This window comes from Paramormyrops kingsleyae, chromosome 12 (assembly GCF_048594095.1).
Source record: "Paramormyrops kingsleyae isolate MSU_618 chromosome 12, PKINGS_0.4, whole genome shotgun sequence".
Taxonomy (NCBI): Eukaryota; Metazoa; Chordata; class Actinopteri; order Osteoglossiformes; family Mormyridae; genus Paramormyrops; species Paramormyrops kingsleyae.
Genome location: NC_132808.1, coordinates 5,703,448 through 5,729,107, shown reverse-complemented (window position 1 = coordinate 5,729,107; position 25,660 = coordinate 5,703,448). Strand labels below are relative to the sequence as shown.

At 42.0% G+C, this 25,660-nt stretch overlaps 1 protein-coding gene and 1 long non-coding RNA gene across 6 annotated transcripts in view; one reads left to right on the top strand and one right to left on the bottom strand.

The window, feature by feature from the left end:
• Positions 1 to 25,660, top strand: part of LOC111837697 (limbin) — a 72,653-nt gene that overhangs the window by 42,132 nt on the left and 4,861 nt on the right. For all 5 annotated transcript variants that reach the window (XM_023799975.2, XM_023799974.2, XM_023799973.2 and 2 more), the window contains 9 exons: positions 2,071 to 2,247; positions 2,470 to 2,741; positions 2,833 to 3,004; positions 4,586 to 4,729; positions 6,970 to 7,197; positions 9,497 to 9,699; positions 10,620 to 10,707; positions 15,591 to 15,763; positions 17,785 to 17,883. In XM_023799975.2, coding sequence (XP_023655743.2) covers positions 2,071 to 2,247; positions 2,470 to 2,741; positions 2,833 to 3,004; positions 4,586 to 4,729; positions 6,970 to 7,197; positions 9,497 to 9,699; positions 10,620 to 10,707; positions 15,591 to 15,763; positions 17,785 to 17,883 — 1,556 coding nt within the window. The remainder of the gene's footprint in view (positions 1 to 2,070; positions 2,248 to 2,469; positions 2,742 to 2,832; positions 3,005 to 4,585; positions 4,730 to 6,969; positions 7,198 to 9,496; positions 9,700 to 10,619; positions 10,708 to 15,590; positions 15,764 to 17,784; positions 17,884 to 25,660) is intronic.
• Positions 20,707 to 21,549, bottom strand: LOC140593605 (uncharacterized). The gene is made up of 2 exons (XR_011994014.1): positions 21,214 to 21,549; positions 20,707 to 20,965 (listed from the first exon to the last, which is right to left on the bottom strand). It is a non-coding gene; the product is annotated as an uncharacterized lncRNA (long non-coding RNA).

Here is a 25,660-nt window from a genome sequence, read left to right as displayed (position 1 = left end):
TGACAGTTGTTTTGTCTACGGTCATGACCTGATGCAATTGATTCTGATTTATGTCTCCCCCACGAGCTGAATGAATTATGAGCAGAATAAATGTGCACTGTTTAGATGTTAGATGCGTACGTTTATAATACCAGAGTTTTGGTTTCTGCACTAATGCATCAAAAATAAATTACGGTAGGATCTTGTTCTGAACAAGTCTACTTTGTTTGTGAAACAATAAAAACATTTGGATCTTAATCTGCATGTAAGTCCATTTCCTAACTTCCTTTTAATATGGGGGAGGGGTGTCACATTCATTCTCAGCTTGATAATATTTACAATGGATGCTGCTGGATTCCTTAGAAAATGCAGCATTTCCATGAGATCTTTGCTCAAACAGCCTCAATCTTAAAATGTACTTTGTCCTGTAAGGCATTTAAATGATGGGGGTAATTAACAAAAGGGGGGGGGGGGTTCTGAGAAAGAGCCGTGGGTCTTCATGGCCAAATCCAGAGAGACAACGAAGCTGTGAAGATGTCAGTGGAGTCTTACCCCCTCCCAACCCTAATTGCTCATACTTCCATTTTTTGGTTGAATGAATAATGAAATGTGCTGCCCATTTCACATTTAGGTGTTCTTTTAAAGCCTTTGGTATTCGTCAGTATAACTGCTCCTGTCCCAAATGCTATTGTGATTGCAAAATGAACCCAGATGAACCCAGTGAAAGCTCGGCATTGAACACTGATTGTTGCTTTCAGTGCCCAGAAAGAACATGTCCCCCATCATGTTTTAGAAAAAAAGAAACACCTTGTTTCCACTTTCACTTCACCCTCTGACAAGGCAGTAGACCTTTAATTGTTACCCCAGCAAAACTTCAGTATCTTTGCTCCAGCCTAAAATGTGGCTCCATCAGCGGTACAAATCAGGCAGGGGGTACGGATTGGGCAGTGACACAGTGAAAGAGATTTCGCATGGCAGTGCCAGTTGCCAAGTCACTATCAGACGACTGACAAGGAGCTAAGGGCTCAGGTTTCTTTGCGCTCATTAGGCCAAATTCATTTGTCAGGCGTCAAATGCACCAGGTATTCTAGGGATCCTCTGACTGGGATGAGACCCTGATTGTCAAACGTAATATCTAATGAGTAATATGCTGGATGGTCCTTTGATCCAACCACACAGATCTTCGGCCTGTTTAAAGTTTGCTGATCACTGATCAGTTCAGCTGCATGTAGCTATTAAAATGAAACATGATCTGTGAGAAGCACTCGGATCTGAATGAGAAACAACTGTGTGAAATAAGGACTGAGCAGGGAAAGACAAGATTATGGCACGGAGGGTAGGGATGAGATAAACACAACACACGCAGGACGAACCTGGGAGGGGCTGTTGTGGATAAATGATTGAATTACACAGCTCTCAGTCCAGACATGGTTCAGGGTCCAGTTTACTGAGGGTGAAAAAAAGCAGAACTCGACAAATTATACATAATGCAGGAAATTATGGCCCAGCAAAACTAATCAGTTTGACAAACTCCAGTAATCTGACTCTCCCTCTCAATGTGGATGCTAACCACGTCCCTCTCCATAAGGGAAACTGCCCCCCCAGCCTCTGTACATCCATCCTACATACTTGGATGGGAAATTTAGTTCCAGCCTCTGCTCTCAGTTAGAAAGTCAGCTGCAGAATTTTTGTATTTGATTATTTAATTTTTTTTACAGTATATATTTGCGAACTCGTCTGTTTTGCGCTGTCTTTAAAGAGAAATGACATCCGGTGTTTTCAATGACGAAGCTGTTGGTAACTAGACAATTTCTCACTTATCTGAAAGAAATTATCATGATGGACTTCCTGCAGGAAGCTTCTCTTATGCACATAACTGAAATAGATATAATTTATTATTTTGTATCAACTGCTAGTAAACAGCTTAATTTTCTTATACAAATACTGTATTCAGTTTTTAATATTTGGATTAGTAATTTATGTCCGTATTTATACCTGGAGCTTTTATATGAGGGGAATGGTTGGATTGGTCATCAGTGTACCATGTCTGTCCTGCTCTATAACCCCTCCCCCCCCCCCCCCCCCCCCCAGCTGCAAGAGCACAAGCGCAAGCAAAAGGAGCTGTCAGCTCTGGGACGGGTCTGGGCGGAGGGTGCTGACCTGGCCCCCTACCTTCTTCGCTGGCACAGCCTGCTCACCTCGCAGTGCCTGGAACTGGGCGAGCTCATCAACAACCTGGACGAGGAGGCGGCCGCTGACATCCGCAAGGTGTTACATGGGGGTCACATGGGGGTCACATGGGGGTCACATGGGGGTGGTGAAGAAAGTCGTGGAGGAGTCAGTGGGCACATCTGCTCAACATTTACCTCTGAACCTTTAGATATGGAGGTCGTACTGACTCTGAGGCTCGGAAACAGAGCATGTGCTGTCATTCAAGAGGGGTACGATGAAGTGAGGAGAAACAATGGATATGTCCCATGTCGGACCCAGGTGACGATGCGGGCGATCCACAGCTCCATGGTGGAGGTGAAGGCCATCCTGCCAGCGGCAGCCGGCGCGTTGCTAGGCCCGGGGTCGACACGCTTCCTGCCGCAGCGGGAACCGGTGGGCGCTGCCCTGGCTGAGGCCCAGGAGCGGCTGCATGGTGAGGGCAAGGCAGCACAGCGCCTCCTACAGGCTACCCGTGATGACCTGCAGCATGGACTGGAGCAGGAGCTGCATGAGCAGCGGGAGCTCCGGCTGCATGCCAGGAGATACTTCCAGTGAGTGCAGCCGCTGCCGGCCTGATTAGCTTCCCAAAAAAAGGCAGCCGCGCTTTCACACATTCCCAGCGTGTGATGCGTTTCTTCCCAGGACCCTCTGTGCCTCCCAGCTCACTCTGTCCGAGGAGGAGTCGCTCCGATTAAAGCTGGCATTCCAGAATTGCCTGTCCCAGATGGACCACTGCCTGGTGCTGCCTCGAGCCCATTCCCGCTGCCGGCTGCAGGCCTTGCTTTCCCAGTGGAGGCGAGAGAAGCTCCTGGAGGTTGGTGCTCGTTTCAGACATGCTGAACCACCCCTCAACAATCTTTTTTCCAGACAGGCAAACGTCAAGATATAGTTTAACATACACCCCACAATTATTGCCATACTATGTTATGAATGATAGCGTAATCTGTAATCCGCAGTATTATAGCTCAGGAGAGAACTGTGGTCTTTTATTTCCATAATCCCCAACTCCCGTAAAGCTTGATACTCACGCGTGGTAGCACCTGTTCCGCTGGCAGGCCTGCTAAGCCACACAGACGGAAGCCGCAGTCGTCCTTCTGCAGGCAAGAAATTTTAACAAGAATCACATTCTTGTGTTAATTTTATGATCATGTTTAATTAATTTCAGTTATTGCTTAGAGCTTTACTTTAATCTTTTATACTTGTTTATATACTTGTTAATATATTATTTTTTAGATCTGTTACATGGGCTTGCCATGTACTCCCCATGTTCAGAAAGGATTTTTGCAGCAGTCCAAAGCACTTTAGGCAGTTCTGTGACTGTCTCTTGTCCTTGAGCTCACTGTGAAATGCATGGTTGTTTCGAATGATTTGTTTATTGGCTTTTGTAGGAAGGCTGATCATTGTCTGAATCTGTTATTACATCAGTGAAGTATACAGTAGATGCAACACCCGGTAATGGAGGTTGTTTTGTCAACCAACCTTTGTTCATTGCTTTGTGTGTTGAAACATAATTTGTCTGACATTTAGTATTTGTTTGCCATACGATGTGCGACCAGGTCACCCACACTGTTAGGCTTTCAATGGTATGATATTTTCACGGTATAACCATCTCGGGGAATATCACGTTTTCACAGTATCATGGTATGTAGTATTCCACAGTTATTGTTATTATTGTCCATTACAATGACCCTTAAATGAATGAAAACAAGGGTCATTTTGGTTAAAAAATGCTTTTTCATACTTGAAACCGTTTTTTTTCTCTCTTTAAAAAAAATGTCCCTTTTTTAAAATTAAATACATTTTAAAATCTCCTGTTTGAACAAAAGAAATTAGGAGGGAAAAGGAACAGGATCTTCAGATAAATATCAATAAAACATAATGCTATCGAGCTAAATATACATTAATACCATAATACCAAAATACTGTGTCACTGGATTGCAATAATTTCAACTGAAAAACTGAAAATAGAGTGAATGCTTAAAATGACAAGCAAAGAAAACAGATTTTTTTTTATTCAGCAGAGTCATTAACACTAGTTACTCTAGTTTACTGTTACAGTAAAACAAAATGTTTTACCGTAAAATGGAAGTATGAATTCCCTGGGGGGGGGGCAGTGCCACAAAATGTAATGCGGTGTACACATGCTTGAAAATGCAGGGTACAAATCAGGCAGGGGGTACGGATTGGGCAGTGACACAGTGAAAGAGATTTCGCATGGCAGTGCCAGTTGCCAAGTCACTATCAGACGGCTGCTCGCGTGCAGGTGAAATTCACCGTTTGGTTGCAACGGCGTATACCAGTAATAAGCCGATGAACATGGTATGAACCATCAATTTTCATCCTGGGGTTTACCATGAAACGCCTAACCCAGCTGTCCATGTTGTTCCACCATTAGAAAAGGACTCAGCCTGTTGGTGTGCCGGTGGAGGAGAGATGGGAAACGTGTCCATCAGAGCTCCTGGCACTCAGGAAGCAGACCGAGACACAACTTCAGATCTATGAGCAGGAGGAGGAGGAGGAAAGCACGGCCATGAAGAAGGTGAGGAGGAACCATGCTGGAAAGGAGAGAGTGACAAAGAGACAACAGATGAAGGTCGGGCAGGTTGAGTGATAGAGGAACATGATGGGAAAAGACAAGGACATGGAGGAATAAGGTTTCTGAATGATTAGCAATACACTAATAGTGCAGAGTCCAAGGCTGCTGGCATTACGCTCCAGGTTCATGACTTTGATGGAAAATTATTACATCTATGCCTCAATCTGAATTATTGTGATTAAAACATCTTTATTTCCATGGGAAGAAACTGTGTCTTGTTCATCTACTGAGCTCTGTGGTTCTTTAACTAATCCTGCTCAATCTAGTGGGTGTAGATGAAAAGCAAAGCTTCCACCATTAGACTTCTTGCAGTGGGACCGTGAGTCTTTTGTAAGCAACATTACTAAGTAAGTGGCCAGCAAAAGAACAGCAGGTCTGATTTTTGCTGATGCCCAGAAGCTTCTCAGTATCTAGGATCAGCTCCCTGTGCGCATTCAGAGGTCAGATCTCACATGATTCACATGTAACACAGTTCGCCTGCCAGGGAGAAAAACCATTAGCTGCTAGTCATTAAAAAATAGAGCTAATTCGCGATATACTGATGCATGAAGTAGGCCCAGTTTGCTAGGCAATAATGACGTGCTCGTGAACCACTGACCTGTGTTATGTACCGGTGACGGCCTCACATGGGCCTTGGCTGGTGGAGTCGTACTTTGTCTGAGTCACTCGCTGCTCCAGTATGATCCTCGTACCTTGTGTCTGCGGTCTGGGAGTTGATGCATCAAGGTCATGTCTTTTAATGGTAATGGCTTCCTGTTCGGCTGGACCATCAATCAATCCTGCACAAATGCGGCCAGCTCGCTTTGAATTTGCACGGCTTATGTCCGAGGTCATTGCGCCCCTGCAGTTATTGATGCCCTCCTGCTCAACGGCATCTCTCAGAATCAGATTGCTTCATTATGCCCAGAGATTTTCTTATGCCATGTCAAAGGCCCGGCAAAAGTTATAATGTCATTTCCGATATCACAAGTGGGTGCAAGAACACTGAAAGGGGTTAAGATAGCAGATTAAAATCTGAAACTGCAGCCTTATTCTCCTGCTGACTGCTCAGTAAGGTTTCCTTGCTCTTTACCATGGTGTAACACTTTGAACTTTGCTGGAAACTGCACAGCTCTGAGAGGCTTATGTGGCTACAGTTTAATGGTGGATCTAATAAAGGGCTGTTTTATCCATCAAATAAAGTTTTCATGTTGACACACTGATGAATCAGCAGATCATCTATGGCACAGTACTTTCCATTAAGAGATTAAGTGCACTGGGTGTCCAGTCTCCTGATTGGTCTTGCCGAGTAAGAGGTTTCTGGCATGTGGGGTGAAAAAGTATATGCAGACTGGAAGCACCCCTGTTTTTGTCCCATGTCCCAAGAATCGAGATTTCGTCAGGTCAAACGTAGACTGTGGAGATTCAATGTAGAACTTACATGGCAGGTAAAATCTGCTTGTTAAAACAATCCCTTGTGAAATAAGTGCTTGTAAATAGCAGACTTTGTAAAGTAAGACAGCAGAAGGGCCAGTGAGACCGAAAAGCTCCTTTTCTGTGTTCAGCTGCCTGGCTGGTGAATCGGTTGGGGAATCTAGCTGGGATCGATCTGCCGGTCGTCTCTCTGAGCCGTGCCAGCAAGCTGGCAGCTGTGTGCCGCCCTGGATCGGCGTGGGCCGCAAATAAGGGGCTGCCCTGCTCTCTGCTGCACATCCCCAGGGCACCCCTTATCCACTGCCTGTTGGCCAGGCCTTTTTCCTGGGCAGGATGCCCTTGAACGCCTCAGAGACATTTGATCATGCTCCGGAGACTTCAGGCCTGTTCCTCCCTCCCCGAAAAGAAAAACAAAGCAAAAAAGAAGAAAATGATCAGCCAGGGATTATTTCACACGCAGCGCAGGCATGGGAAGAGGGTGGGAAACAGCGATAAACAGACTGCTAATTATGTTTGTTAGAGCCTAATGCTCCTCCAACCACAAGCACGAGGGAAATCTGCAGCCATGCTGAAGCTGGCTTTGGAGATTTCAGATCATTTTCCTGATCTGTGACGTCACATTAAAGGGTTATGTTGGACTGAAGTAGATTCCAGGGTGCTGGGCCTCCCAAAGCCTTATGGGTCACACTTCCAAATTAAAGGCGTTCACACTAAATGAGTCAAACTCCCCATATGACTGCAGTTATTTTTCCCCTCTTTCCGACCTCCAGGTGCTGGAGGAGATGCGTCTGGAGCGGGAGGAGGAGTTGCAGGTCCAGGAGGAGGACCTGGCAGTGCAGGCGGCTGTCGTCCACTTCCAGCGGGCAGAGAAAAGGACGAGGGCTTTGGAGACTTATGGGGCCGTACTCAAGCTGCAGGGCTGTCTGGTGGAGGAGATGCGTCCCACTGGGGCCCTGGGGGCCCCCGAAGTGGCCCAGAGTATTCGCAGCCACCGGCAGGTGAGAAGCTGCCACACACCTGTACGTACGTGCAAAGACACGTTCACATCAACATCACTACACATGTGTTTACTTCAGATTTTAAAAATGTGTGTATGTGTGTACATACACACATACACACACACACATTGGCTGACCTATTGGCTTACCTTCCATTCATTTCTATGGGAAAAACCCTATTCCCAGTCATGACACCCTTAACCCCCACCCAGCCCTAACCTTAACCATAAGTAACTAAACAAAATACAAGACTTTTGGCATTTTTACTTTTTTGATCACAGTCACCAATTTTTATAAAATTGAGGTTATCCAAATGGGGACCTGAAAAGTGTCAATAAAAGACATTTCGGTTTTTACCACACTTTGGGGACATTTTGGTCCCCAAATGTGATCTATGCAAACCCACATGCACACACTCTATATGGACAATAGTATTAGGACACCTGGCCATTACACCTACAGGAACTTTCATGACATCTATAGACATCAATATGGAGTTGGTCCCCCTTTTGCAGGACTTCTAGGAAGGCCATCCACAAAATTTAGAAGTGTGTCTGTGGGAATGTTTGCCCATTCTTCCAGAAGAGCATTTGTGAGGTCAGGCACTGATGTTGCAAATGAAGGGTCTGGCTCACAATCTCATTCTAGTTCATCCCAAAGGTATTCAGTGGGGTTGAGGTCAGGGCTTTGCGAGCCAGTTGAGTTCTTCCTCACCAAACTCACCCAGCCATGTCTTTATAGATCTTGCTTTGTGCACTGGGGCACAGTCATGCTGGAACAGAACAGGACCTTCCCCAGACTGTTCCCACAAATTTGGAAGCATAAAATTGTCCAAAATATCTTGATATGCATACCCAATTTCCGCAATACTTTTGACCATGTAGTATGTTTCAAGAGCTTTGCTAAATTATGTTGCCACAAAAACAGTAAAACTGTAAATGCAAAGAGTTTATACTTGCATGTCAATAAACAGATATAGATCAACACTTGTGGATATGGGTGGGCAGAAGCTGACCGGTGATTTTGCAGATCTTTGGAAAATTGACTGAACGAAAGGATTATACACTAAAGAATGATCGTGCCTGGCCTTTGAATACAGATGCCTAATTGTTTTGTGTGTTTTTACACACAAGCAAGTCCCATAAGTAATTTTCACTGAGCATGTAGCATGTAAATTGATATTTTATTATTTACGATACATTTGTTGCTGTTCAGAATTTAGTTTCAGCCAGATATTCAGATTGTAAATGTCTAAATTAATAAAACACTAGCGGGAAACTTCTCCTTTAACTGAGCTATGTCATAAAATTTTTATCTTGTCTCCAAGGAAACGAGTAGGGTATCTTTGTGTGTTTGTGTTCGTGTGTTTTCCTGAATGAACTGCGTTTTAATTGAAGACATTGTGTGGGTAATACTGTGGTAGAAATTTCGAAGAAGTGGATTTCTTTAAGAGTCTGAGAAAACTTTATTAGCGCAAAGCTTTGGGGGAGCAGACACTCATCAGTATTTCATGCGTCTCGTGATCTGCTCTCCGAACAACAAGTGCATACATCTTTTATAGCTAAAAACGCGACAGTTTACAGACAGTTCAGGAAGGGGTCAGATATCTGTAGACACCAGCTACTTCTGCTTATAGAGGTCCAAGGCAGGGTCAACTTGTAGAAGCCGATTGTTGTCATGGATTCACTACCTCATCTCGACAAGCTGTTTTCTTCATCTTACTTCCTCTATATTCCCTTATGCCCCTCTCTAGTTATCCTTAACATATGACATCAGCACAGAAATGTCTAATATTGGTATCTGTAACAGTCCTAACTTCTTGGATCAGGTCTGCACCTTTATCCGGTCCTTTTGCAGATTAAGCTATGATATGTTAGTTCCTCATAAAATGCTTCTAATTTTAAAAGTGAAAAACCCATTACTTCAGCAAGCTTGCATTATTGCATTACATGTTTAGTATAATAACTATTCCAAAGCAGAAATTAATCATTATAATCATTGTAATTAAATCAACAATGTCATTATGAATTTCTTTGGTAATTACTGATTGAAATTATAATTGTATTTGCATTATCATTGATTTTTCTACCACAATACCTTGCTCAGTCTGCTTACCTGTGCAGTTATGCTTTAAATGTAGATATCTAAAAAGCAAATCTTTGCTTATAATTAATGTACAGCTACAAATATCAATAAAGACTGTATTTTGTGGAGCAAACGACCAGTGACTCCCTACAGTGTGCTTGGGCGGAGAGACAGCATCTTCTCTGACCTGCCTTCTGTCACCCTCTGCCTCCAGGGCCTTGAAGAGGCAGACCTCCTGTTGCAGAGGGAGAGGACAGAATGGGAGGCCTTAGCGACAGGCCACCCAGTGTCTGATGACATTCTGGACAAGGCGGGAGAGAACGGCATGTTCCACGTAGAAGAAGACTGCAGGATTTCCGTGGGCCTCCAGGAGGCGCTGCGCAAGTGCGAGCAGGTCACCACAGCACTCACAGAGAGGTGTGTTTGTTTGCCGTGAGCTTTCTGTGCTAATCTGCCTGAAGGTGGCACTACAGAGAATGGGGTTCAAAGGATCTTGGAAAGACAGCTGCTGGGATGCTCTGCTGGTTCTTACCCCCTTTGGTCTTTGGCATCACTCTCCCATGTTTGCTTGAATTATCACCATCCCACCTGAAATGTCACCATCCATTAGGTTTGTACCTTCCTCCTCAGCCTGTTCTGTCCCTGCCTCTCTGCTTGGCACAGCTCCCACCCAGGCAGAAAGCCAACAGCTGGAGCCTATTAGAGAGTCAGGAGAACAACAAAGGCCCTGGTGGCACCAGCAGGGGTCGGGGGGCAGAGGTACAGGCCGGGCAGTAAGTCAGTGGAGACTGAGAAGAACAAGGCTTCTCGCTGTTACATGTGGTGAAGCTGAGTTACAGAGGCTTGTATGGAGATTCTGTACATCATTCCCAAATAAAAAACATGGGCTTCCAGTAGGAGAATCAGACATAAGGTCATCTGAGAGTCTTCCAAGGATGAAATAGATGTGATGACTGTTTAAATTTGCAAGACATGGAGAACAAATTATACAGCTGCAGGATGTACAAGATAGAGATGACATAGCTCTGGAAATAGATGTGTGTTTACCCTTCAGCACATGTGAACGCTTATTTGATTCGGCTAACTCAATTAGATGGCTTGACGCACAACTTTGCCGAAAGCTGATTGGTGGGGTAAGCAGTCCTTAAGAGAATTCACTCTCGGCGATGGGAACAGTGTTAATAACGAGCAGGTTTCAGGGTTTTCATTAGACACTGGCATAATGGAATGGAGCGCCTGGGAAGGCCAGATAAACTTATAGCATTATGATTTTTCCCTCTCTAGAAAATAATACCTGGTGTTTACACCTCTCTCTCCCCATTCAAACCACCGTCTAGGTTGCGTGATGAGAATGAAAGAAGCCAGGTGATCGAAGATCTTAAGGAGCAGTTGGAGCTGAAGGGTATCTACACACATCTGGACCAGGTAAACATTGGTAGGCCCTCCAGAGGCACGCAGAGCTCGGTGGGTAGGGCTTGTGCTTGCAGCTATTTGGGTTGCGGAGCAAAAGTAACTTTGGCTTCTCCAGACTGGAGGAGTGGGCAGCACAACTGAGGTCTTTGAGCCATGAACGCCTCCACCTCGCTTTGGTACTGAAGCTATTTTATCAAGGAATCCTGAGGAAAGTGGCAGACGGCCCCTTTCTTCAGAGAACATCTGTGGGGGCAAATTCTGATATAGAGGCAGTCGCCAAGTTATGAATTAGATCCTAACTGTCTTTAAGTAAAATTTGTGGGTAAGATGGAAAAATAATAATACAGTATGTAATAATAATAATAATAATAATTAATAGTAATAATATGGTAATAATAAAAGTAACTGCATAGGGCTCTGTACTATACCTCGAAATGACGAACTGCTGAAGCCTCGCAATTCGCAATGTTTTTACGAGCATGACAAAGTAGTGGGTGCCTTCATTATTTCAAGCAATTTAATATTTGTGTATTTAACCTAAATTTTTGTATAATAGGCTATATGTCATAAGACATAAGACAGACATTCTTAACCTGGCAGCCGCCTGTATAGCCAGGGTGAGCAAGTCATCTAAACCAGATTTAGTCGGGCAAAATAATTTGATCATCTTAAAAATATCTTGAGTGAAATTTGTCCTTATTAGAAATTAGAAGACATTCTCCAGTGTGTGTGTGTGTCTGTGTGTGTGTGTGTGTGTGTGTGTGTGTGAGTGCGTGTGCGTGAGTGTGTGTGTGTGTGTGTGTGTGTGAGAGCGGGTTTACCTATCCTTATGGGGACATAATGTCCTCATAACGTGATAAATATCCGTTTTTTTTTCCCTTATGGGGACCGGTTTCCTGGTCCCCATAAGGGAAAACTCTTATAAAAATCGGTGACTGCTATGAAAAAACTCAAAATGCAAAAACTCTTGTCTTTTGTTAGGTTACTTATGGTTATGGTTAGGGCAGGGTGGGGGTTAAGGTTGTCATAGTTAGCGTTAGCATTTTTCCCACTGAAATGAATGAGCGGTCCCCATAAGGATATGTTTACCCTACATGTGTGTGTGTGTGTGTGTGTGTGTGTGCGTGTATAGTGGGGAAGGGATCGGAAGCTGTTTCTTGGTTTAACATGCTGTACTTCCATGCTTACTCCCCGCTGTACTTTCTGAGTATGTGTGAGCGGCAGTGAAACGGCCTAAATACAGTTAAAGCCCACTGACAAGAAGTATGGTGTGAGCAGCAGTCAGTCTGCGGCAAGACGCCTTCCAGGGAGTCGCCACAGCCCTATTGGTCAGACATGATGGATTATGGGAGCACAGATCGGAATTAATTAGCACATCAACATCTAAGAGTTGTGCCAAGACTGATGCCGAAAATCCCCTCCGCACAGCCTTCTCCGCGCTTCTGTTAGGTTCCTTATGGTCGTTCACTTTGTCGATTTTTAATGGATTAATAGTGAGTTTGAGCACACTGGAGAGTATATCTGGAGTATATCTTACACACTGGAGAGTATATCTCATAATATCACCACCGTTACCAGGTGTGAAGCGGATACTTCTTCGTTCACTTCTGCCTGTGGCATTCGCGTATGTCTTTGGTTGGTGAATAATGGAGCAGCCGCCTCAAGGGCAATAATTAAACCGTAGCCTGTGATTGGATGGGTGTATGGTCACAGGGCGATGCCGTCACGCGTATGGGTGTATGGTCACAGGGAGATGCCGTCACGCGTGTGGGTGTATGGTCACAGGGAGATGCCGTCACGCGTGTGGGTGTATGGTCACAGGGAGATGCCGTCACGCGTGTGGGTGTATGGTCACAGGGAGATGCCGTCACGCATGTGGGTGTATGGTCACAGGGAGATGCCGTCACGCGTGTGGGTGTATGGTCACAGGGAGATGCCGTCACGCGTGTGGGTGTATGGTCACAGGGAGATGCCGTCACGCGTGTGTGTGTATGGTCACAGGGAGATGCCGTCACGCGTGTGGGTGTAGGGTCACAGGGAGATGCCGTCACGCGTGTGGGTGTAGGGTCACAGGGAGATGCCGTCACGCGTGTGGGTGTATGGTCACAGGGAGATGCCGTCACGCGTGTGGGTGTATGGTCACAGGGAGATGCCGTCACGCGTGTGGGTGTATGGTCACAGGGAGATGCCGTCACGCGTGTGGGTGTATGGTCACAGGGAGATGCTGTCACGCGTATCCATGGCGTCTCATACAGGCCAGTGGGTCGCCGATTTGGTCAGTTGACAGCATTAGTCATTCACATGAGGTCCTGATCCAACACCATGTTTACCAGCATGGTGCCAATTTATTAAGCAGAGTTCACATATTCCTGGGTCTGTCACTGAGATGGAAAAAAAGATTCACTTCTTCCGCAGAAAGACTTGGAATTTGATAGATTATTTTCATAACATAGGAATAATTCAATATCGGTTAGCATATATATGTGTATATATATATATATATGTGTGTGTGTGTGTGTGTGTGTGTGTGTGTGTGTGTGTGTGTAACCTCCTGAGACCCAAGGAAAAAGGTGTCCTTCAATTTTAGGTTATTTGTCTTTGGAGGAAATAAGACATCTTACAATTTAGATTTTTTCAAATGTATTTTTATTTTTAATTTCACAGCATGTCCTCTTTAATGTACAACAGGAATAAATACGTTTCCTAACATCAGTGAAAAGATAGATGCAAAAATAAAATGTCCACTACAATGGACATAAATGAATGGGTGGTGTCTCAGGAGGTTACATATATATATATATATATACACACATATACAGTGGTATCTCAGTTCTTGAACTCATTAGAACTCGAATTTCTTAAAAGTCAAACCAACCAGTTCGAAAAAAAATTACCTAGAACTCGATCTGAATCTCAGAAGTCAAACCGTGAACGCCGACCTAAGATAACTTGTACATGCGGGGAAATGACTCACGTCTCTCAGTGGAAACAAAGGGTAACGCTTCAGTCTCAGTCTCGCATTCGCTGTGATAGCATCGTGCATGTTTACACTAGCTGAATACATATATTTAGACAGTAATAATACATTTAGTAATTATTATTATATAATAAAATACATTTAAAAATAAAAATTTCTTATTCATTATTTTAATATTAATAATAAACCATTAATACATTTAATTATAATAATATTGTCGGGCCAAGCGGGGACGGAATGGAGACAAAGGCGCAGACGTCAGGGTATCGGGGAATACGGGGTTTAATTACAGGTAAGGCAAGCAAACGCAGACGGACAATACAATGACCGGGCTGGGGAAACAAACTGAAACGCGGACGAAATACAGAGGGCTAATGACAACAACCAGAAACAGCTGATCAGACTGGGATTCCACACGGGGTTAAAAAGGGGGCGTGGCACACGGATGGAGCGGACGATCGGGGCAGGACACATTTTTTGGATACATTTATTTTCTTACTTTACAAATTACTGTTTTGATAAATGTGCTTACATGTGTACAGTATATGTTCTTGTTTTATCCGGTTCATTTTGTGTTTAAATGCTAAAAAAACATATTTTTGGGGGGGCAATTAATAGGTTTTTCCATTATTTCTTATGGGGGAAATTCGATCAGAACTCGAACTTTTTAGGATTCGGTCCGGAGTTCTGAACGGATTAAGTTCGAGTTCTGAGGTACCACTGTGTGTGTGTGTGTATATACAGTATATATATACACACACACACACATACACACGGATATTTGTTTTTTTTATGTTAATCATGTGTAGTATTTTCTTGCATACTTTTTTGTGTACTTCCAGAAAGTTCTTTTCAGGTTATAGGCATCAAGGAGTACATTGTTAACCATGGAATATGAATGAATTTTAGGACATGGGTTTCTCAAGTCGTATATGAACTAGTTGTTACGTAACAGTAACGGAAAGGTCCAGGGAAACTTTATGGGAGCATGAGCCGTCTGAAAAAATAAGAGTGCAGGAGAAATTTGTGGAAATATTTTCATTAAAAAGTGATGTAGAAGGGAATGTGTCGAATAGACATAAGTATTATGTGAAATCCTAGCAATGCAAACACAAGAGACCATTGCTCCTGACTGCGGCCATTTAGTCACATTTTGTGACCGTTTTTGGAGATAGTGCAACTAAATTTTATGACGAGGCACACCAGTGTGATTTGCCATTTATTTGTTTGTTTGTTTTTAAAACCATCATTGAATATCACATGTAGCACCAGGAGGGGCGAGGATTGGTGTGTAGGGTTGGGTATTGAGAACCAGTTCAAAATGATAAACTGTTCTAAATTTTTAAGAACCAGGAATTCAATAACATGTTTGAATTATGGACCCTCTTGTCGATTCCTACGCTCACATCAGCTATGTAAGGGTTAATGCACAACAACTCCTCTTACACCATTACAAAATACCGGAATAGCATTGCTTTTTAAAATACAAAATAAGGTTTACCTGAAGATAATGTCAGGACGGCATCAAAAATGAAACATCACCTATTACTATTAAATATTTTGGTTATATATGACCCAATACTCCATTGCTAAGATGGTAAGCCAGTCATTAGTTTGGAAATTACCTGCAGTTAAATCCAAAGGCCAGCCTTTACGTACAAGCATGTAAGCAACATGTGTAATACCCATGGTTTAAGTGGGCATTGTGCATTTTAAAATGCACGACTACAGAGGGGAATTGTTCTGCCGTTCCTGAAATCTTCAGTAAGGGTAGTTAGTCTGGAACCCAGGAGCCCCTTAAATGCTGCCGACATCCTGCATGCCTCAGGTTCATTCGGGCCACACCAGAGGTTGTGTGCTTGAATTGGCCACCTTCAGGCCTCAGTCCAGTCTCTGGCGATACTTTTCACCTCTGCAGGAGCTGGATTTCATGGCAGGCCTAGTGAAGTGGACCCAGGTGTCAGCCGGCACCCTCCTAGAGACCCTGGGGCTTCTACTGCCTGCCTCCCCAGAGGCCGACCTGCTCTCCCTGGTGGACATGCTGTATCCCAGGCAGTCCCTGCCCTCAGCAGCAGCTGAGCGGGACAGAGGGTAAGATAGCACATCCACTGCTCCCCTGATTCACTCCGACCACACACTAGGATCTTCTCACTCATCCATCCATCCATCCATCTGTCCATCCATCTCCTAACTGTCAGGGGACCCTGGTGCCTGTTCCTAGGAGCAAAGGGCACAGGGTTGAGGCACAACCTCAATGGGATGCTAGTCCATCCCAGAGCATGTACACAATGAGTAAAATGTGGAATATATGAATGTAGGTTTTAAATGTCATTCTGGCTTCTGTAAGCCTGCTTCGGCTTCAAAAACAGGGGGCACTAAACTGGGATTTTATGTGTCCTGCAATCTTTCATCCAGTAAGTTTAAACAAAAAGAAAAAAATCCTGAAACCCATCTGTGTCATCATTACACATGTGATCCAAGAACGTTCCCGGGTCACCGCTGCCCGTGCGTCACGTTTTCCTTTGGAAAAAGGAAAAAGATGATTGATGGTGAACAGCTTCCGTTCACTGCCGCCCCACGCAGATGGCATTTTGTTTAAACCTCCGCTCTGGCTTCTGCACAATCCCAGCAGACGGGCATCATCCCAGCTGTGTTTGCAGCCCTGTCTGGCACAGACATGCCCACCGAGGTGGGTGAACAGTCTGACAGCATACACCCCATTACACAGACCTCAAAACCATAAAGTAATGCTTTGCAGGCCCGAGTCGGGATCCCCCCCCACCCCCCCTTTGTGTGCCTCCAGCTGCCCCTTTGCTGTTAATTAAGTCTGACCCAGTGGTCAAATGAAAATTGGACTTAAGAACTCCTGATTTATGTCATACTTCAAAACAGCACAATAATACTTGGGATATGGAAGGGAACTAAATAATATATTTGACAGTCGCTGGAAAAGTTCCTGCTACCTTTTTTTAGGTTTTATGTGGGCTTGGGAGCTGGAGAGCTCATCCCAGCCTCGCCGTCTCGTTTTGGCTGAGGTCTCATGCTGTTATCCCTCCCCACATGTTCTGCAGCCATCGGCTACACGTCTGTCTTCATCCCCCATCTCTGAGTTTAAACCTGCTATTATGGCCTCAGGCTTTTGAGGGGGGGGGGGGGGTGTCTCCCACCAATGCGAGATAATCTCTTGACATGAGTCTGCCTGAGAAAGCCACACGGAGTAGCCGCTCTGCATCAATAACAGCAGTAACAGAAGTGCACTATTGTACTGCTGTAATTACTTTGCTAGCTAAACTGAGTATGGCGTTGTCTTGGGTGTATATGGTACAGCAAGTAGAGGAGAGTCGATACCAATATTTTGACCTGGATACTACATCGATTATGTAAAACAGTCCCTGTTAAAAATAATAAACAAATATTTATGAATTAAACCAACAGTAAAAACCTATGATACAACTTGAACATTATCAGTGAAGTACACATTGATTAATTAAACTATTCAATGCCTTGATTTTGATATTAAAATGACCTCACGGATAATACAGTCATGTTACATTTATATTTGTGTTTGTTCTGACATTTCGCCCAGCCTACTTTTTGTTACTGCAGGAACTCGCATGTAAACATGTTTTTAAACAGAAACATGATACCTAATATCCAGTAAATAGCACTACTGCCACATCTTACATCGGTTGTCATGCACTACTGATGAACTTTAAGCTCCTTATTTATACATTCTGGGGCTGTGAGCCTGCGGATTCACCCTTTTCTTTCAGTTTAGAACCAAAGGAATACCATATCTCACTGCTGCCGCTCTGCTTATCAGCTAGAGATGGGTAGTGGGCAACGATCCATCCAGCATTACCCAGCATTTATGAGTGTCCATTTTCTAAGATGACAACGATGGCTTTTCCCTCAAATCTCTAGGCTTCATTTCAAGTTGAACTATACAGCTTTCTCTGCTGATGAAAAAAAAAAATCAAGATTATCTTCTGCAATGAGCCCTCTGATACTGCTGCTCATGAATATTCATAAGGTCTCTGAGCCTTTAGCACCCCAGCCCCCCCCCCCCCCCAGCTCATTTTCTGTTACTATTCATTTCCTGTTTATAACAGGTGGGCTGACGGAACAAGAGCAGCTCTCTTGAGTAGACTGAGGGACGACATCATCCGTCGGAATATCCTAACACCTCCACAGGGCAAAGAGAGAGAGAGGTATGCTGGCTACCTCATTCCATGCAATATCAATCACCACATATCGCCTTTGGAACGCTATTCCTGCACTTCCTTCTCTGAATGCAGCTGGATGACTCATGTCGTGCAACACTGAGGGACCAAAGATTTTAAGGGGTTGTTTCTGAAACATGTTTAACTGAGGTATAAAGTTAAGGAAAAGCATTTCACTATACATAACACACACACACACACACACACGCACATACACACATACACGCACATACACACGTACACGCACACACACACATACACACACTCACACTAAAGGCCAGTTTGGGCCCAGACTCTGATTTTTTTTTAATAAATGACACACTGCTTTTTCTTTTATTTCTTTTAAGTTTTATTACAAGAAAATATTAGAAATACTTAAAAGAAATGTAACTGACTTTTTTTATTTACTGTTCATTGTAAGTGCAGTTTAATGAATGCGAGCGCCTAAGTATGAGTTTCATCTAAATAATGACTCCTTGCCTGCAGCACAGATTCACAGCATCCTTCCCAGCAATTTTTGTAAATAACTTGTTTCCAAACCCTTCCAGCACCATTTCAAGCATGCAGTTCTGTCTCATTTGCAACATGCTCATTTTAAACTTATTGGTCCAACTCGTCCCATGGATGGACTTTGCTCCCCGTCCTGAATACTCCAGTGTTTGTGCTGTTTAGCCTATATCAGTCTCTTTTTCTTGTTAACACCATGAAGTAAAGGTTTTCTGGCAGCAACTCGACCATGCAGTCCAGCTGCTCTCAGTCTTTGCTTGACTGTATTAAGAGATACAAGTTTCCCTCTGTTCACATTAATCGCAGTATTCAGACTATTACAGTCATCTTCCAATTTCTTTTGCACGCCACAACTAAGTGTTGATCTTCAGCCTTTGATGTCACTTTCCTTGCTCCAGACTGTTTCGGGTCACTGTTGCTTCCTGTCAACCTTTTTCTCTGTAAACAGTAGGTCACTCGATGCTTAGGAACATTTAACTTTATGATTATTTGCCGATGAGAGAACCCTTCTTAGCTCAAAATTTTGATAGGAGCCCTCCATTCATTCGTTAGCTGTGCCTTTCTAGCCATTACAATCATAAAAATAACAAATTTCAAAAATTCTGACATCAGGTGTGATACAGTACAACAGGAGATTGAAACAAGGAGCAGACAGTGCATTACACCTCACAAACTGACCTGGGACAAGGCAGACAAGTGGCTGTCATTTAATTTATTAAGACACAGTCAAGAGAGCCTAAGAGCAAATCAAGTTCTGACATAGTAAGTGGAATTCCAACACAAAGGGAATGTCAGTGTACTAAAGACAGACATGATACATCCTCTTCAAAACCAATAGTTTCAGCTTTTGTGGCTAAATAATGTGTTACTACACAGTAGTGTTATGGTACTCAAGACCGGTCTCAAGACCACTTTTTTGCAGTCATGGTTTCATCTTGCAGTTGACTTTATTTTGACTCTGTCTTGTCTCAGTCTTGGACATAAAGGACTTTTATTTCAAGACCAGTCAAGACTACTCATCAAAAGTCTTAATATTTATCACAACGGCTTAATATTCATATGTTTGGTAATCCCGCGAACCTGACAAAATGTGTTGATTTTCGCACCCATTAACCTCAGGCTCATAACTTTGGGTAGGTATATTGCACAGACATGAATCGCATATCTTTGCATTCGAAAGAACCTACTCGATTGGATTGTCCAGGTTGCAGCATTGTGTGCTAAAATATTCCAGAGTAGAACATTCATAATGCCTGAGAAACATGGCTATAATGTGTTATGCCTTTTTATGAATATCTGTAGCTGTGTCTATTAGGGATATAATGATACACTCCACTTACAATTTGATACGATTCACAAATCTGGGTTCACGATATGATTTTCTCACGATTTTTTAACAGAATGTGCTGCAGACAAATTTATTCAAAAATATTCCTTTATCTCTCTAAATTGTGCAAAATGTGTCCTCTTCTTAACAGTGCAACTGAAATTGAATAAAATAGTGTTAAAAAAATTCCAAATCAAAATAAATTAAAAAAAAAAATCTTCAAATAATCGGTAATGCTTTACATTAACTACACCTTCATAATGCTTTTATATTGCATTCATAAAACGTTCAGTACACCTTCATAATGTATTCATTAAGTATTCAGAAAACATTCATAAATATCATGCATGTATACCTTTACATCCTAACACCCTAGCAGCATGAAAGTACACTTTAACATCCTAACATCCCTTAACAGCTGTAATATACATTAATATTAGAGGTCGACCGATATTGAATTTTACCGATACCGATAGACAGGTTGGTCCGTACTTGCCGATAACCGATTAATTAACCGATAGTTTTTAAAATGGATACTGGATTAAAAAAAAAAAACTAAATTAAAACATAACACTACATGTAAAATAGTACTGAACTTTATTACAAAAACCAAACAAAAAAACAGTACTGAATCATGAAAATGTGCTATATGAAATAAATATGAATATATTAATAAATATTGAGGTAAATTAAAGACATGCTTTCAAACTGAAAGAAAAAGTAACACTGCAAATAAATTAAAAAAAAGTTACATACAAAATGAATTATAATAATAATTATATAATTATATAATATTATAATTATATATAATATTAATTATATAAATGTATATTATATGTGTAGTCTCCCACTATATTTGCTTCTATTTTGAAAACTTTTTTCTCTCTCCATAGGCAGAGGTTGACCAAACTGTTTGTGTAATCTGTTAACAACGCTCATTATATACCCGTCTTTTAAGGCAAGAACCAGATAATGAGTTTCACGTCATGAAATGGTTTTAATACGAAGGGAGCTGTATTACGTGATAACAAATTTAATAAAAACATCGTAAGTTAGGCCTATAATAGTAATGATTTCATTTCAAACAACAAATATATTATATAGAGAAGGTGAGCAAAGTATCAACAGAGCTTTTTGAAACTCCGAATCAGTAAAACACTGCGTCGCAAAAAGATTCACTGTTTCGAAGCGCTCCAGTCGGATCCCCCCATCCCCCCGGCAAATCGCACCCTGTGCCTGAAGATAAAAAGAACTGAAATAGAACGCGTTCCTGATGGTAACAATCATGACATTAAACATTTGGGTCGGACTTGCGTGTATTTTTGCCACATTATTTTAACCGCTTGATGTACTGCTAATGTTAGCGTCCTCTCAGCCTTGTCGACAAACATACTGCTGTTCTTTCTCCAATGCAGAATCTAATCAACAAATGAATTACTTTATATTGAGATGAAAACATGTACTGTAGTGTACTGTATACATACCTTTTCGCTGTCTGTGTTTTAAACGTGCATTTGAAGTGTCAGCGTTGTCCGTGCACCGCGCTCTCTCCAGGCAGCTTGCGCTCTCCTTGCAACTAACAGTATCACGTGTCAAAACAAAAGCATGTGCTTTACAGCGATTTTCGCCTATAGAGGCGGCTCTTGCCATAGATATATATGTTGGCTCTCGCACTGTATAAGGACAACGGACCGTTCTCAGCCGCTTCAGCTCTGACGCAACCCGGAAAAACTATCGGCGTGGATTTTTGCCGATAACCGATAGTTCCGGGAATCAACTATCGGTGCCGATTAATCGGCAAAACCGATACATCGGTCGACCTCTAATTAATATCAAACATTATTTAATAATAACAAACATTATAATTGCATAATCATGTAATGTTTGTTATTAGTGTGTATTAATGCTGTTAAAGGATGTTAGGATGTTAAGGTGTACTTGCATGCTGCTAATGAATGTTCTATGAATGCATTATGAAGTTGCACTGAATGTTCTATAAATGCATAATGAATGCATTATGAAGGTGCACTTGATGTAAAGCGTTACCAAATAAACTAAGGCTTGCATGTGCAGCTTTTTAGCGTGGTTTGCCCTTTTAATAATCTTCGCTCTGGCGGTGGTGAATTGAGCTCACTGTGGTGCCGGTTGACATGAAGCATGTTCATTGTGCTATTTGTGTACGTTAACAGTCTTTTACAATGTTTGCATGCAGTTTTTGTCGTCTGTGCTTTTCTCGCCATTTTCATTTGTGATTACCAGAAAATGCTGCCACACCAACGATTTCAGATTGGGGGGGTGTGTCCTCAATTTCAGATTCGCTCGCCATCTCGCGTTCGGTCAAAACCAAAAACTAACGTACAACGTCGATGTGAATACGCAGTGACATCTGACGTCAAACTGACATCATAAATTCAAATGTAATATTACCCCAGTTTTTCTGTTAAGTAAAATACTGTGAAGTACTCCTAAAGAAGTGATTCATTTTCCACATCAGCCGGTTTAAATTGTCATGCATTTACATCGATTTTTAACCGATTCGCGATTCATCGTTACATGCCTTATGTCTATAATACTTTATGAATGTTACAATGCATTATAAGAACAGCTCTTAGACTTTATGAATATAGGCTGCAGTGTTAGCAAAATATTTTTATATTTATTTTAGCAAAATATTTATTTTAGAATTTATTATAAGCCTATAAATAAATGGATAGAAAAACATTCAGAAATGGGCTGTAGTTCTAGTAGAAATAACAACAAAACACGGCATCCTTTATTAGGAAGAAAATTATTTTATTTTCATAATATTTATTCACAAAATTTTGTATATCTTTGTTTGAGGTCAACTGCATCAAAACAGTCTAAATAAAATGCGCCCATTGTGTAATTGGAACACTTCCTACATGTAAACATAATGATGTGCTACAGCATTAGTTTGTTGTTTGAGGGTAAAATGCTGACTAAAAGTTTCATTCTCAATTCACTTTATCAATCATAGTGTATATAGGCGGAAAAACAATAGCGATAAACATTCAGCATTAGACTCTAAAACCATCTGTTATGTCTGTGTTTATTCAGTGGATCAAACTGAACAATACTTTTAGTATTTCAATTCCTTTCAGATGTTATAAAGAAATAAATATATATAAATATGTAAAACCATGCATTGTCTATCGGATACTTTCAGCAAATTATCAAATGGATGCAAAATCAAAGATATTCATTCCCACCTGGCACTAACCATGTATTCCTTCATAATACTAAGCCATAGAAAGGTCCCCAGTAATACATTTTATTCCCACATCATAGAGACTTTAATCTCAACATTTATAAGATTATATTTGTAGTGCCTGCAAAAGTTTATATTAGATGAGACTAGGGATGCACCGATTCAGGTTTTTTGACTCCGATACCGATTCCGTTTTTTGGTGTATGTGGATCTGTCGATACCCGATACCGATCCGATGCCATTATTGAATTTACAAATCATACACCTCACTATACAGAAGACATCTAGCCTGGCTTAAATTTAGTTTTTCTAACTAAACTTACCTTCCCAAGCTAAAATAAAGCCAATAATAGCATATAAATGTAATTTAAAATTGTAAACCAATATTTTATTAACAATATAAATATATACACATTTCAAATGTATATTTCTTAATGAAACAACTTGAACTTCTTCAACAGTCAAAAAATAAATATATTATTACAACAACTTATGAATAAATAAATGAACTTGAAAAATAAAATTGAAAAATGTAAATAAAGTATAGCTGCAGAAGCAGAGCAAGTAGCTTCTTCAAAGATAAACTAACTACAATCATTCACTAATAACAATTGTAAAAGCAAGTATTTGTGCAAACAGTAGTCTGAAATATACAGTTTTACTCCAGAAGAAACAATTAACTTCAACATAGTAGCCTTTCGTGCAGTCTCACACCACTCAACCTGACTGCCATGAAACTTTAAATAAAATGTAGCAGCTGCACCTGAGAATACACAAGTGTAAAACATTAAATAATGAATCATCATTCATTAATCAAACATTGTAAACCAAGCAATTGGCCGGGGCCCTCAGTTGAAGGAACCCCCCCTAAGAGTCCTCAATGCACAGCAGGAGTGGCAGATTCTTTTTTGTGAAAACAAGCATTTCTGCTCTTTCTGCTGTAAGTCGGTTTCTCTTGTCATTCAAGATGTCAGACACAGTGCTAAACAGTCGCTCACTCTCCACACTAGTGCAGGGGGCACACAAGTATTTGGTGACAGCAGCTGTAAGACCAGGTAAGCGCTGCCTGTTGACTCCCCAGTATTGGTATGGGTTGTCTGAAGTAGCAATCGTTTTCTCTGCAAAATATGCATGCAGCTGCTCAACAGCAGGGCCTGAACTGGTTGCAGCACCAGGATCATCTGATTCCTCAAGAATTTGATCAAACTCTTTCATCAAGCTGCTCTTGCTTGATGGTGCTGCGGTCTCCATCCGTGGGGCCTTTTCTAGTGGCTCTGCAGCTTCAGATGCTTCAGCTGTGATGGCCGTAGTCCTACAGTCTCCTTCTTGTAGTTCCTTCAGTAGTGCTTCTTTTGCATACTTTGCAGTGTCTGGATTTGTAAAGTATCTAAAACGATAAGAATACATTGCTTAGACTGATATGAATTACAGATTAAAATGCACACCTCATACTAAATTGCCACTAAACAGATTTTAGGTTGAACAAGGCTATTATTTTACTTTAAAAATATTCTGTTCAACACAGCATCATATTACATTTATTGCAGAAAAATAATTATAGTTATAGAGTAAATTAAAGATTCAACATAGGCTTATATTATCACAGATGAATTTTAAATCTTACCTGTCTTTATATCTAGGATCTAGCAGAGTGGAGTAGGTATACAGGGGTTTGTCTTCCAGTGTTATAAAGCGCCTTTCGAGAGCTTGTAGCAGGGTTCTTTTCATTGTTTTAATGCCCGTGTCTTCATCACCTTCTCTGGCCAGGAGGCGCCTCAGGACAGTAACTGCTGGAATGACATCTGCTGTGGAGGCAGTGGATGAGCTCACCTTCCTGGTTAGCTCTTCAAACGGAGCTAAAACAATGCTTGTTTTTTCCATCAATGCCCACTGGTTGGCTGTCAGTGTTGATGGCAGGTCGTCATGGTCTGCAATGTAGGCACAGAGGGCTCGTTTCTGTTCCAGAAGGCTTTGGACCATTATGTAGGTGCTGTTCCACCTTGTTTTTACATCCTGTTGCAGGCGTTTAGGCTCCATCTGCATCTGCATTTGAATGTCTTGCAGACGTGAATATGCGAGGTTCGAATGTTTAAAATGCCCCACAATTTGTCGGCAACAGGCAAGGACCTCACTCACACTCCGTTGTGACAGCAGCCCCTCGTCCACTACCAGCTGTATTGTGTGTGCAAAGCAGCCCAAGTTTCGCACGCCCAAAATGGCCATTGCCCTTTTCATGTTCCTTGCGTTGTCCGTAAGGATGACATGAACGTTACACAAAGGAATACGCCATTGATCAAGCATTTGTTTTATGGCAGCCGAAATCGTCTCACCGGTGTGTGAGCCGTGAAAGTTTTTGGCTTGAAGCATGGCACTGTGAGGAGTGCAACTTGTGTCCAACCAGTGAACTGTTAAACTTAAAAGAGACATGGGACACACATCTGAGCTCCAGATATCCGTTGTGAAGCTCATCGCGGTCACATCTTTTATTTGTTTTGCGATGTGATCACGCACTCTCTTGTACAGTTCTGGCAGAGCGGTTTCGGTGAAATACTTTCGCGATGGAATGGTGTACCTGCTTTCAAGGAATTCAATTAAACGACGGAAGCCTGTTCTTTCAACAAGGGACAATGGTTCACCATCCAAGACAATACACTCCATAATTTTTTCTGTAATCTTGGTGGCTTTTACACTGTTTGCTGGGT